The following is a 15,143-nucleotide window of genomic DNA, read 5'->3' on the forward strand; positions in this document are numbered from 1 at the left end:
ACACACGCCACGAGACCTTAGCAGCAACCCACATTTATAGTTAGTTATTATCTGTAATTAGTCATATAAGTTACATATTTCTGGAGTCTCTATGGGTAAAATCTGACCATAACAACTTACCAGTGAAAAAACAATGTACACAAAACATTGAGTCCCAAACATATTGCTCGAGTTATCATGTAGTGAAGTGAGTTGATAGTATTATTGTGTAGTCGTACAGTCCTCATTAAAAATTCAAACTAAACTGGGACTAAACCTGGAAGTAAATTGGACTAAATAGAACTAAACTAAGCCTAAAGGACCAAACCAAGGCCACACCGAGGCTAAACTGAGCTCAAACCAGTGTGAAATTACAGAAATTACTACAGAAATGAATCATAGTTGTGTTTTGATAGTCGTAATAAATTATCTGGACAAAAAACATGCAGAAAGACCGTTTTATAGCAAAGATATCTACAGTATATGTGTGTAATAAAAAGTCTCAATATACTATAATACTTGTTGACTAATCTAAAAATGGATTGCTGACAAGTTGACCACTAAAATAAGCAGTTATATTATATTATTGTAATAGTCAGTTGGAGCCCTTTTATGCTTTGAGCTGCAAAAGTGATTCCTTTATGAAGCTATTCCAAACAGTGATAGTTTTGAAATGATATTGTTGCATTGCCATTGTGCATCAGTGCAGTGCCTTTGCTCGCCTTTGTGTGTTGTAATGCGACCCACGAGGATCAGGTGGCTCATGTGCTGGTTGATCACATGACTGGAGACGCAAATCCTCCACTTCTAACCCACTACAGATGACAAGTGGTCGCATGGACAGTGCACAGACAGAGGCTGGGTATGACAGTGAAGCACTTCCATGTGGAATACAGCAAACTGAACAATGAGGGAACATACTCTCCAGGAGACACCCTGACTGGACGGGTCGTCGTAGTGACCACAAAGGAGACCAAAGTGCAGTGTTTCTATGTGCAAGCGAAAGGCAAGGCCAAAGTGAGTTGGTGCGAGGGAAACGGAGCCAACACTGTGGTGCACCAAGACAAGAGGAAATATTTCTACTTTGAACACATCATCCTTCAGGACAAGAACAAAGGAGATGGTTTGTTAAAAATAAATCCTATCTTTATGTTTATATGTTATGCTAAAATGCACGTTGAATCCTTTTACAGGTTCTGAAATCATTGGCGCTGGGAGAAATGTGTTTCCTTTTACATTTAACATACCAAACACGTACGTATCTTTATGTCCAAACGTTTTCTGAACAATAAAATAATACAATACATGTCTTTGTTATGCTTTTGATTGCAGGGATATGCCTTCATCCTATCAGGGAAAATGGGGCAGAATTACCTACAGTTTGCGGGCCCAGCTGACTCAGTCTATCTGGGTTGTACACAAAACCAAGACCGAGTTTCCCTTTCGGACCACGGCAGAGTACCCATTTGCATCTAAAACTGAGATGGTCATAATTGGGCTTAAGGTATGTATAGTTACACATGACTTGAACGTGCTCATCTATTATGGTTGGATTTATTTTCTATTATTTTTTATTGTGAAGGAACAGCAACAAGCAACACGCATTTCCTTTTGTGGCATCGGAAAAGTCACCATGAAGTTTGTCTCTGAAAAAATGGGAATCAGACAAGGTAAATCAGTGGTTCCCAATCTTTTTCATCTTATGTAGCCCCTAAGCGTTGTCTCACACTCTGAGTCCTCCACCTATATCGTATCACTGTTTCTTTTGTCATCATAAATCCATTTACTAGTGTATCGCCAAATATAACTCATATGCATTATTGTTTTAATTATGTTTTATATGCAAATACTATTCAATTCCACATCTCTTTTGAATCTAAAATCCCTCCAAGTACCCCCTGGGAAACAGTTGTAAATGACCTTTAATTCAAATCATTTAATTTTATCAAAATATTTAAGCATGAAACCAACTGTGACCATAGGTGAGGCCATGGGAGTGACAGTTGAGGTTATCAATGAATCATCGAGAACAGTCACCCCCAAGCTGTACCTGTGTGAGAAGCAAACTTTTGTAGCCCAGTCCAAGCACATGGTCCACGCTGACGATGTCCTGTTTGGGACGGGCGACCCAGTTTCCCCTCACAGCAGCCACACGGTGACCAAAGTCCTGAGCATTGCACCTCTTCTGTCTCCGACCTTCTTCAACTGCTCCATGATGAAGCTGGAATACAGGCTAAAGGTGCACACACGCACGCACGCACATACATACATACATACACATATATATATATATATATATACTGTGTGTATACTGTGTACATATGATGTACTTTTTTTCCCCAGGTGACTCTTGATGTGCCACAGGAACGAGACTCTGAGATCAAGCTCCCTCTGATCATTCTTTTGGGTTCTCCAAAACCACCGCAGCAGAAACCCAAACGGTCCATTTGGTTTAGAAAACTTATTGGTTAAAATAAGCCATTTAGAGGGACAGTGCTGGTGTTTGTAAAAGCAATAAGACTAACTTACAAATGTTCAGTTTAGGCTATCCAATGTTGTAAGAGTTTAATATTTAATACAGACACCTTTGAAATACCAAGCCAAACAAAGATACAGTGATAGAAGGGAATTACAGGGCGGGTTTCTCACACTCATCCTCCTCAAGGAGCTCTTTTTGCAAATGGAACAAACAAACATGTGTTGCCCAACTGCAGTGTGAGTGGAACCAGTGCTTATAAATGGAACCAGTCCCATGTTTTGGCTGTGCCAACTTATAATTGAGTGTTTTATAATTGAGTGTTTTATGGTGTAGCACAATGATTGTGACACTCATGATACCACAGTGCACACAGAGCAAAGTGCCCCTATTGACACAAATCAGTATTTAAATGAAGGTGTCCTTTGCTTTTTACAAACAAAACTGGGCAAGGTACACTAATTATAAGAGCAAATTGGTCTTTTTACACATTCATCATATTTTGCTTATTTTTATTAGGATCACGTGTAATTGGTTCCCTTTTAAGCAGAATGTACCCTGCTGTGTTTCGTGGTTGTTAAATATTCAAAATGATGTCTAAATAAGAGTTTGCGGTGTTTTTCCCCTTTCCAACAAATTCATAGTTTAGCATTAGCATTTGATGTGAAGTTGTTGCAGACCCTGCCTGGTAACCAGCTATGCTTCTCCAGCAACCTACCCACGGCCTGATTTGCCTGAATTTGGAGTGTAATGGGGTAAGGGGGAGTGGCCTGTGGTACATCACAACTTTGTAGTGTGGCTGCCATGACAACATCTAGGCCTCCCGACAACTCCTCATCTTCATCTGCTGTGGTTACTATGGATACGCCCCACGGGGGCTCCCGAAATCAGCGGGATGGGCGTCCAGTCGACAAACCCTCCACCAACTGGGAAGGTGTGTGTGTGTGTGTGTGTGCGTGTGCGCGCGCATGCGCGTGCGTGTGTGCGCGCGTGTGTGCGCGCACAGAACAGCCTGAAGACAAACCAGGGGGTAGGAGAGACCCAGAGGAACACTGAGGACACACAAGTCTGGCCGGCTCATGTCAAACAACACAGTTCAGTTAAATGTGTTTTGATAAATGAATAAAGGAACATGATTTGAACTGTGTTGGTGGGTGATTAGTCGACTTTCTGGGGATTAGACGTAAAAGGGCTACAGATGGCTGTGTGTTGTGTGGTTGGGGAAAGAAGTGGCATCATGGCTCCTGTGGCCACTCAGCACGCAGGGACATTTTCTGCTCTATAATTGCTCCAAGCTGTGTCCTTGCAGGGCCCATGTAGCGTCTCATGTCCTTCAAAAGTGTGTCTTTTATCGGTCAGACACTAGTAACTGTTACACAAATACAAATTGTCTGCAGTGAGATTCCAATGAGAATGTTTTAGTTACTTTATTTAAGAAAAGGGGAGGAATAAGGTTTTCATAGTAAACATTTCCAATTTTAATGCAAGTGCTGAAAAGTTGATCTCAAAAATGCTTAGGCTATATTTTACATAAAAAAGTGACAAGGCATTTCTGTCCATATGGAAGGCAGGAGCTATGTCAGAACGTTCTATCTGATTCCAACACTCTACAGCTTATTTCTCGTATACGTGCAATAATTACTCAAACCTAAATCTAACTCACTGAAAGTGTAACTATACTGTGCATCTGATGTGGTAACCTTTGGAATTACATCTTTTGTATAAAACCTTTTAGACACAGGTTTGCTAACACAAAGAATATAAAAATCAACCAGATGTTATTTGTGAAATTCGGAGAAGCAGCCGCCTCTGCATAGGTGCACATTGCATATCTTGCAGCCAAACACACTCTCGTGTCTCAGTCCTTTGTTAGTGCAGTTCCTACAGCGGCGGGAGCGCTCGGACATACGCTCCAGCCTGTGTCCATACTCTATGGGCGAGTCAGCGTGCCTCTTGCGTGCTGCCCGCTCCATGCCCCGGGCCCCCTGATAGTCTCCAATCAGCTGCTGTGCCAGACGGACCCGAAAGTGGCGCTGAGTGAACTGTTTTCCATTGAAGCCTGTGGGTGGGGTCCCCCCTCTGCTCTCTTTCTGAATGATGTAGGCATTGACTATACAGAGGTTGATGTAGAACCACAGAAAGTAGCGCCACCACTTTTTGCACGGCCGACCCACAAGATAGCACTCTCTCAGCTGGTCACAAAGATCTACGCCTCTCATGTTTTCTTGATAGAGAAGCAGGGGCAATGGTCGAGGCGCACCAAACCCAGAGCTGTCGCCACTGTCGCTGTCACCCTCACCTTCTGCATCGCTCTGTGGTTTTCCCGGGCTGATGCCAACTATACCGGGTGCAGAGTTGGTGGACAAACAGCTGACCACTTTAACATCACGCGTTACCGTAGCAACCAGGTTCCCTCGCTGGCACTGGTAGAACTCACCCTGAGACAGTTTTCCAACATTGCGTGGTCTGAGAACCTCAGGGTAGCCTTTACGGCCTGGATGGGTGGGCCCACAGGCATACAGTCCATCCTGCAGCAACCTCTGGAGCAGTGGCACAGAGGTAAAGAAGCTGTCCATGAAAAGGTGGTGGTACTGACCCTCCAGGCCCCGCACCAGGGAGGTCACCACCCTCTGGCTAATGCATGTTGCCGCCTCATCGTCCCTTGGCTTTCCTACAGAAATCTTGGCCCGATGGCAGTACCCTGATCTAGAATCACAGAGCATCCACACGGTCAGTCCCTTCTTCAGAGGCTTGGAGGGCATGTATTGTGAAGGGGAGAACCGTCCCTTAACCACAATGGCACATTTGTCCACTGTCAAACAGCGATTGGGCATGTACGCGTCCCACATGGTGTTCTCCAGCATGTCCAGCAGAGGCCTGATCTTAAAGAGGCCATCATAGCCACGCTCTCCTCGCTCCGGCTCAGACTCCCGCTCACACAGCTGCAGGTACTGACTGAGCTTCTCAAAGCGCCTGGCCGTCATTGTTTTCTTAAATCCTGCATTCCCTATGAAAAGGTCACTGGCCCAGTACATGCCAGTGTCTGGAAGCTGATTGATGCCCATAAGAATGTTCAAGCCCACATAGGCTTGCATCTCTCTCACATCAGTGGGGTGCCAGTGGGGGTCTGTCTTCCCGCTCCTCCTTTGCCGATAGAGGGCGTAACTGTTTGTTTGTTCTACCATGTGTTCAAAAAGAGAATCTGGGAAGAGTATCCGGAAATAGTCACGGGTGTCGGCATCGTCCCTCAGCGCGTGCTGCGGGCCACAGGGAGCCGTGAAAGGTTCTATAGAGATGACCTGGTCCGGCTCTCCCCAGAAGTCCGCGGCGGCGCTGTCCGAGTCCAGGTCGTCTTCCAGGCTGAAAAAACTTCTGCGCTCCTGCTCCTCCTCCAAATCGGAGAAATCAATATCCGAGTCGTTGTAGGTGTTGTCGGAGCAGTTAGTGGAGGTAGAGTAGAAACAGTCCTCGACATAGTCCTCCTCCTCGTGCTTGAGCCCGTTACTGCCCGTCACCACGATGATGTTGCAGGGGACTCCACCGTCCGCGTCCGCCGCGTCGTGCGCGGCTGTGGCGGCGGCGGCGGCTGTTGTGAATCCATTCTGCCCCTCGCCGTCCTCCTCCGCCTCGCACGCCTCGTCCTCCTCCGAGTCCGGCTTTTTATACGGAATCTCAAACCACTTCACATCGGCCGAAAGATTAAGCGGAGCGTCCTGACTAACGCACGGCGAGCTACTTTCTGCGTCCGCGCTTGTTTCCAAAATAGTAAAAAGCTCTCTCCCTTTTCTTGCCGTCGCCATGTCGGGGTATTAAAGTGGCCCTGCATGAGTCCTTTTTATGTCAATATTTCCATCGCAGAACCTCCGAAACGACCTGATGTGCACTTCAGGCGCTCTCAAAGGCGATCAAACTGCCCGTTCCGAGGCTATGCGCCGTTTATAAGCGCGATTCTCATTGTTTCCGCTGCTGGCTTTTTCTGGGCTTTGTAGCGCAGTGTGGCCGCAGACGTCAGAAGCTGCATGCATGTCCTGCTTTATAGGGCGTTTTGCGACTGCAGCTGGTGGGGTTGCTAGTTCGCTCGGCTGGCAGATGGCCGCTCGCTGTTGTAATGCCCGCTGGCATTCACCACCATCAATAAGCCCAATGGCCATGTCTCTCTCTCTCCAGGCCGCACAAACAAGTTGCAACAAAAAAGTAATAGTTTACACTTTGCAATGTCTCGTGCACGTGGGGAGTGTTTAGGGACAGCGGGGCAGTGGGGTGTGTGAAGAGGGCAGGCTGTGGTGCTGTCCCAGGCTCATAATGTGCATGATAACATATGTACAATGCACTTGTGTGTGCTCTACCGTGCTGCACACCACACTGATCTCAGACGAGCAGCGTGTCCATTCATAAACATGCCTCTTCCCCCTGACAGGTTCCACATGAATCTGAAGCCCTATAGGCCATTGTAGAATTAGGGACCTCCCTCTATTTTATGAATGTAGCCAGACACTGATGCCTGCTCCTAAAGACGGGGAAAGATAGTTTTGTTAATCAAAATGAGTGCAAAACCCTGTTGTTATGTTTCCTTTACTTTTCAGAATAAAAAGGTAAAGAATGTGTGTGAGTCGTGCATCAAAATGTAATAAATCCAACTGAGGGGATGGGCTCATGATCAGCCTCCAGGGACTCCTGATGTTACAGCCTGAGGTCCTGGGGAGATGAAAGCCAGTGTGCAGGAAGTCAAACTAAAGCAGGCCAAAAACACATGCAAAAAGAGCACCAGGCCTATTTGCTGCATAGACTAAAATGCACCTTTCGAAAGCCTATGTAACAAATACTACTGTTACTTTCATTTAAGGTCTAAGTAGGTCTCCTTCTGTTTGTGTATTCATGTATGACTTCATGTTATTGTTTACAATAAATACTAACATCACACAAATAGACAATAAATAGATTGCGCGTTGTCCTAATCCCAGGTTTTAGGGCAAATCCACCACTGAGCTATTGATACCCCAAACACATGAATTTCCAGACATATTTAATTGTCTACAATTGTTTTGAAGCAGCCTAACTGTGAACTGTTAACGTGACAAAAAATATCTGTTTTTGTTTTCGCTCATATGTGGATGCGGAGCTCTCTCCCCTGGGCCCTGCCCTGCAGAAGAGGAGAGCTCTGAATATGCATTCTCCCTCATTCTTAGTGCAGATTCTTGTCCTAGTCAGTGGGGTATCATGTTTCTTTGCTGTTTGCATTGATTCTCAGACTCAGTTGGAGCCAGTATGCTGCAAACTGTGGAAAACGGGGGAAGCAGTTGCTGATATGAGGCCCAAAAATAGCACTCAGAAAGGGGGCCATTCTTGTGTTTTCAGGCTCCTGAAGCAGAGCACTGCAGAAGACCCCTCTGAGACTCAAAGGCGGTGGGGTGGAGAAACGCTGGCCAATGGCGGCTCACAGCTCCTTCCTGCTCGCTGCGTCTCTCGCGGTTGACTTAAGAGATGTGTGTGTGTGTGTGCTGCCATGTGCGCAAATGGACTAGGAGGACACAGTCAACTGCTCACTGGAGGAGCAGTGGGGGAGTGAATTGAGGAATTGCCTCATATAAATTATATATATATATATATATATATATATATATATATATATATATATATATATATATATATATATATATATAAAAATATATATATATATATATCCAATGATTAATTTATTTAACATCATATTTTAGGGTTAAAATGCCAACATTGATTCAACATTTATGACCCGGTGCAAAAAGAGCGGGAATTTTGAGGCGTCGCGTGACCTAAAATATTCAAATGTTAACAGTTCAGCCTCAGAAGCTCAGTGACAGTCACAGCCACATCTCAGAGAGCAGTGACACAGCAACTGCTAAGGCCTAAGATTTATGTGTATTAGGATCAAATGTTAGCTATATTGAGATGTGTCTTAATGTTGATTTAAGTTAATAAAAAACAGGAAACACCCTCAAAACTGGTAGAATGTCCGAGCCAAGATCCTGTGGGACTTCCAGATACAGACTGATAGACTGTTAACCAACCAAGCCATGATTTAAATGAAGGTGCAGTTTTACACGGCCATCATTGAGTCCATCCTCACCTCCTCCATCACCGTGTGGTACGCTGGAGCCACAGCCAGGGACAAACAGAGACTACAGCGCATTGTGCCTCTGCTGAGAAGGTGATCGGCTGCAGACTTCCATCTCTGCAGGACCTGTATGTCTCCAGGGCTCTTGGACGTGCAGGTCGGATGGCAGGAGGCTACGGTCCATCCGGACCAGAACCTCCCACCACAAGAACAGTTTCTTTCCCTCTGGACTCATGAACACTTATTAAACACTGTCACTTTAACTAATTCAATCACTCACTGCACTGTTCACGTTCTGTACTAGATCTGTACATTTAACTGTAAATTTGTGAATACATAGTAAGCCTATATTTATTTTTAGCAGATTTAAATTGCTTAAATTTCCTTCTTGATTTAATATAGGTTGTTTTATCATTCTTCATTGTTTTATGTTGCACAGAATCACCATGGTATGTTCCTTTTTGTGTGACATCTGTTAATTGGCAATGGCAATAAACCTTTTCTGATTCTGATCCAGACATTGCGGTGGTGGATAAAAAGTAGTGGAAAGCCGCTGTGGTTGACGTGACAATACCAAGTGATGGCAACATAAGAAAACAACTCGAGAAACTAGAGAAATACCAAGGGCTCAGATAAGAGCTGGAGGAGGCGTGGAAGGTGAAGGTGGAAGTGGTGCCCGTGGTCATCAGAACATTCAGGGCAGTGACTCCCAAACTGGAGGAGTGGCTACAGAAGATCCCTGGAAAAACATCAGCCATCTCCATCCATCCATTCATTTTCTTCCGCTTATCTGGGGCCGGGTCGCGGGGACAGCAGTCTAAACAGGGACTCCAAGACTTTCCTCTCCCCAGACACTTCTTCCAACTCCTTGGAACTCCTTGGGGGATCCCAAGGCGTTCCCAGGCCAGCCGAGAGACATAGTCCGTCCAGCATGTCGTGGGTCTTCCCCGGGGCCTCTTCCCAGTGGGACATATGCCCGAAACACTTCCCCAGAGAGGCGCCCAGGAGGCATCCGGAACAGATGCCCGAGCCACCTCAGCTGGCTCCTCTCCACGTGTTTGAGCAACGGCTCTACTATGAGCTCTTCCTGTGTGACTGAGCTCCTCACCCTATCTCTAAGGGAGCGCCCAGCCACCCGGCGGAGGAAGCTCATTTCCACCGCTTGTATCCACGATCTTGTCCTTTCGGTCATTACCCAAAGCTCATGACCATAGGTGAGGGTAGGAACGTAGATTGACCGGTAAATCGAGAGCTTCTTCTCCCACCACTGCAGATGCTGCACCGATCCGTCTGTCTTCCCTCATTTGTGAACAAGACCCTGAAATACTTGAACTCCTCCACTTCGGACAAGGACTCCCACCCACCTGGAGAGACATCTCAGTCCAGAAAAGTGCAGTGCAGGAACAGAAACAGCAAAGATACTGCGCAGAACCCTCACGCTCCCTGGAGGACCCGAGCTTAGAAAAAGGTACAATACCACCCGCAAGAAGGGATTTTTTATACATATGCAGAAAAACATAATATTTTATATGTATATATATATACATATAATATATATATATATATATATATATATATATATATATAAATCAAATGTCGAATGGTCAGTGCCTTTGGATCATTGGATTTGAATTCAGAGACCACTAGAGGGAGTTAAAGGCCACAATGTTAAAAAGTGGATGTGTGACTGGTTTTTGATTTAAAGCTTTTAGTCAGAGTTCATCCCTCTTTTTCAGCCTTGACTGTCCCAGTTCTGCCTTGGACGGTGGGTCCATGTGTTCCTCATTAGGCCTATGCTGGTCTGGGATGGGCCTGGACCTACTTGGAGGACTTGCTGCTCTTGGCTCTCTCACTGCAGGGCCTCATCTCACGTTGGTCTCTGACAAGTTTATGCAAACATTCACAACAGACAGCATTGTGTTTAAAATGTTTGTTTGAATGATGTGCCATGTTTTATATAGAATGCATTTAATAGTTGGTCATGGGCAAGCAACAAAACAAGTCATATTTTATCTTGTGTCCGTTACAAACTATGCCAATAGAAAGAATCTGAACGGATTCTATAATTCTATAATTCTATATCTCTTCTTTTGACATTCAGCATAGGGCTACATAGTTAAGTAAGTAGTAAGTGCAACTTCAAACATTCGAAAGCATTAAATATGCTCTTCAGTATATGAGTATATGAATCATGGGTGTATTTTAAAGCCAGACCAAACTGACCATAACTTCACTTTCTCAGCTGGAAACCTGCCAGTTTCACAGAAATTGCTTCAGATTTTTGATCCCGTGTTGTGAAATGTATCCTTGACTTTGTATGGTGCACAGTTTGGGAGAGTGTTCTGGGGAACCCTTTACCCAGCTGTTATTGTTGTCATGCAACACATCATAGGCAGATTCCCACAATGACGCAGCAATGCCACAAAATACAACACACTTGGGAACATGTTTTGTCTGCTCCATTCACAGAATGACCAGTACTTTATTCAAAGCATCATAAACAAACAATTGTTTTTTAAATGTATCAGTGAACATATGTGAATGATTTCCCAAAGCCTTTGTTTGCCATAATGGGACAAGAGAAAAGTAAACATAATGAGTCTTTTGCACAGTGGACAGCGATGCACATTATTGATCATTGTCCTCTCAACTTTATTACGTGGCTCTGACTTTATTAAAAACAGTAAATCTGCTGTTTGCGTCGACTCTTCGCTGTTACAAGAAATGTTTACATGTTGCCTAATCAGAACCAAATGAACACCACGGGAAGAAACCCATCAGTGGTTGTAGCCTGTGTGCACACTAATATTGCACAGAGACTTCTTCAAAATCATGTTAAGTTCAATTATTTAACGTCTTGAACTATACCCGGTCTGCTTATTGGGTTATTTTGTTCAATATTGGTCAACTATTTCTTTGCACATTTCTCATCTATGTAGACCATATCTTAAGTACAAAGAAAGGTAGAAAGGTAGAAAGGTAGCTTGACAAACAAATTATGGCTGAATAAATTTCATTTTTTTAAAGAATGTTTAGTCAGTCATTAAGTCTTTCTTTTGCAAACAGTTTGGCTAAGCATGCATATTACCTCATCTGAAAAAAAAGATTTGGTCCCTGTAAACAACCTCTAGATAATTAAAACATAAACAGATATATTTCAGCATGATAGAAATAACATCCTCTTTCCAATGTTATTTCAATGGAAAGAGGATGTTTCCACTTGAGCTGTTTAAAAGTCTAGGGTCAGATGGGTGTGTGACAGCATTACAAAGTATCAACGTACAGCCCTTCACTTGCTACTGCTCCATAGTCCATCAAATTGCCCAACACAATGACAAAAAAAGGCTAAAAATGTCAAACTAAGACTTCTTTTAAAAATCTTTACATTTTTGATTGTATTTAGGACCACTTCAAATCCAGCTCTATTTAAATTCTGCGTCACAGTTTAAGCCACAGATTATTAATAATCAATTGTTGTTTCAAAGGCAAATTGGCACTGATCAGATATTTCAAATTTAAAGGTGCACTATGCAACTTTACTGAGGTCTGCAATGTTTTTGCTTTGCACTGCATCGAAACTTAGAAATTACTCAAGATAGATAGATAAATAGATATATCGATAGATACTTCAAAGATCCATCCATCCATCTTCTGCCGCTTTATCCGGGGCCGGGTCGCGGGGGCAGCAGTCTGAGCAGGGACTCCCAGACTTCCTTCTCCCCAGACACTTCCTCTAACTCCTCCGGGGGGATCCCGAGGCGTTCCCAGGCCAGCCGAGAGACATAGTCTCTCCAGCGTGTCCTGGGTCTTCCCCGGGGCCTCTTCCCGGTGGGACATGCCTGAAACACCTCCCGAGGGAGGCGCCCAGGAGGCATCCGGAACAGAAGCCCGAGCCACCTCAGCTAGCTCCTCTCGACGTGGAGGAGCAGCGGCTCTACTCCGAGCTCCCCCCGTGTGGCCGAGCTCCTCACCTTATCTCTAAGGGAGCGCCCAGCCACACGGCGGAGGAAACTCATTTCGACCGCTTGTATCCGCGATCTTGTTCTTTCGGTCACTACCCAAAGCTCATGACCATAGGTGAGGGTAGGAACGTAGACCGACCGGTAAATAGAGAGCTTTGCCTTTCGGCTCAGCTCCCTCTTTACCACAACGGTCCGATGCAGCGACTGCATCACTGCAGCCGCTGCACCGATCCGCCTGTCGATCTCACGCTCCATCCTTCCCTCACTCGTGAACAAGACCCCGAGATACTTGAACTCCTCCACTTGGGGCAAGGACACCCCACCCACCTGGAGAGGGCAAGCCACCTTTTTCCGGTCGAGAACCATGGCCTCGGATTTGGAGGTGCTGATTCTCATCCCAGCCGCTTCACACTCGGCTGCAAACCGTCCCAGTGCATGTTGCAGGTCCGGGTTTGATGGAGCCATCAGGACAACATCGTCTGCAAACAGCAGAGATGAGATCCTGTGGTCCCCAAACCGGACACCCTCCGACCCCTGACTGCGCCTAGAAATTCTGTCCATAAAAATTATGAACAGAACCGGTGACAAAGGGCAGCCCTGGCGGAGTCCAACATGCACTGGGAACAGGTCTGACTTACTGCCGGCAATGCGAACACAGCTCCTGCTCCGGTCATACAGGGACCGGACAGCCCTGAGCAAAGGGCCCCGGACCCCGTACTCCCGGAGCACCCCCCAAAGGACACCCCGAGGGACACGGTCGAAAGCCTTCTCCAGATCCACAAAACACATATGGACTGGTTGGGCAAACTCCCATGAGCCCTCGAGCACCCGATGGAGGGTATAGAGCTGGTCCAGTGTTCCACGACCGGGACGAAAACCACTCTGCTCCTCCTGAATCCGAGGTTCAACTATCGGTCGGATTCTCCTCTCCAGTACCTTGGAATAGACCTTACCCGGGAGGCTGAGGAGTGTGATCCCTCTGTAGTTGGAACACACCCTCCGGTCCCCCTTCTTGAACAGAGGGACCACCACCCCGGTCTGCCAGTCCGGAGGCACGGTCCCCGAACGCCACGCGATGTTGCAGAGACGTGTCAACCAAGACAGTCCTACAACATCCAGATACTTTAGGTACTCAGGGCGGATCTCATCCACCCCCGGAGCCCTGCCACCGAGGAGTTTGCGAACAACCTCAGTGACTTCAGCTTGGGTGATGGATGAGCCAGCCACCGAGTCCCCGGTCTCCACTTCCTCTTCGGAAGACGTGACTGAGGGATTAAGGAGATCCTCAAAGTATTCCTTCCACCGTCCGACGACATCCCCAGTTGAGGTCAGCAGGCCTCCACCCGCACCGTAAACGGTGTTGGTGAGACACTGCTTCCCCCTCCTGAGGCGCCGGACGGTTTGCCAGAATTTCTTTGGTGCCGACCGATAGTCCTCCTCCATGGCCTCCCCGAACTCCTCCCAGGCCCGGGTTTTTGCCTCTGCGACAGCACGAGCCGCGGCTCGCTTGGCCTGCCGATACCCGTCGATGACCTCCGGAGACCTACAAGCCAGAGTGGCCTGATAGGCCTCCTTCTTCAGTCTGACGGCATCCCTTACTTCCGGTGTCCACCACCGGGTTCGGGGGTTGCCGCCACGACAGGCACCGGAGACCTTGCGACCACAGCTCTGAGCAGCCGCATCAACAATGGAGGCGGAGAACATGGTCCACTCGGACTCAATGTCCCCAACCTCCCCCGGGACATGGGAGAAGCTCTCCCGGAGGTGCGAGTTGAATACCCTACTGACAGAGGGCTCCACTAGACGTTCCCAACAGACCCTCACAATGCGCTTGGGTCTGCCAAGTCTGTCCGGCTTCCTCCTCCGCCAGCGGATCCAACTCACCACCAGGTGGTGATCGGTTGACAACTCTGCCCCTCTCTTCACCCGAGTGTCCAAGACACGCGGCCGGAGGTCTGATGACACGACAACAAAGTCGATCATTGACCTCCGGCCTAGGGTGTCCTGGTGCCATGTGCACTGATGGACACCCTTGTGCTTGAACATGGTGTTCGTTATGGACAATCCGTGGCTAGCACAGAAGTCCAATAACTGAACACCGCTCGGGTTCAGATCGGGGAAGCCGTTCTTCCCGATCACCCCTCTCCAGGTGTCACTGTCATTGCCCACGTGGGCGTTGAAGTCCCCCAGTAGAACAACGGAGTCCCCGGTCGGTGCACTGTCCAGTTCCCCTCCCAAGGACTCCAAGAAGGCCGGGTACTCTGCACTGCTGTTCGGCCCGTAGGCCGCCACAACAGTGAGAGACCTGTCCCCCACCCGAAGGCGGAGGGACGCGACCCTCTCGTTCACCGGGGTAAACTCCAACACGTGGCGGCTGAGCTGAGGGGCTATCAGCAAGCCCACACCAGCCCGCCGCCTCTCCCCGCGGGCAACACCAGAGAAGTGGAGCGTCCAGCCCCTCTCGAGGAGATGGGTTCCAGAGCCCAAACTGTGCGTGGAGGTGAGGCCGACTATATCTAGTCGGTATCGCTCAACCTCCCGCACAAGCTCAGGCTCATTCCCCCCCAGCGAGGTGACATTCCATGTCCCCAGAGTTAGTCTCTGTGTCTGGAGATCTGGTCGCCGAGGCCCCTGC

General features: G+C 47.1%; 1 protein-coding gene across 1 annotated transcript; it reads left to right on the forward strand.

The window, feature by feature from the left end:
- Positions 1 to 810: 810 nt before the first annotated feature.
- Positions 811 to 2,690, forward strand: LOC140347111 (arrestin domain-containing protein 3-like). The gene is made up of 6 exons (XM_072433447.1): positions 811 to 1,102; positions 1,173 to 1,233; positions 1,312 to 1,483; positions 1,562 to 1,649; positions 1,962 to 2,218; positions 2,323 to 2,690. The coding sequence occupies exons 1-6, from the start codon at positions 844 to 846 to the stop codon at positions 2,449 to 2,451; spliced, it is 966 nt and encodes a 321-aa protein (XP_072289548.1). The 5' UTR covers positions 811 to 843; the 3' UTR covers positions 2,452 to 2,690.
- The last annotated feature ends 12,453 nt before the right edge of the window (positions 2,691 to 15,143 follow it).

This window comes from Eucyclogobius newberryi, unplaced genomic scaffold (assembly GCF_026437365.1).
Source record: "Eucyclogobius newberryi isolate DKJ021-1_F unplaced genomic scaffold, fEucNew1.0.hap1 SCAF_6, whole genome shotgun sequence".
NCBI classification, from domain to species: Eukaryota; Metazoa; Chordata; class Actinopteri; order Gobiiformes; family Gobiidae; genus Eucyclogobius; species Eucyclogobius newberryi.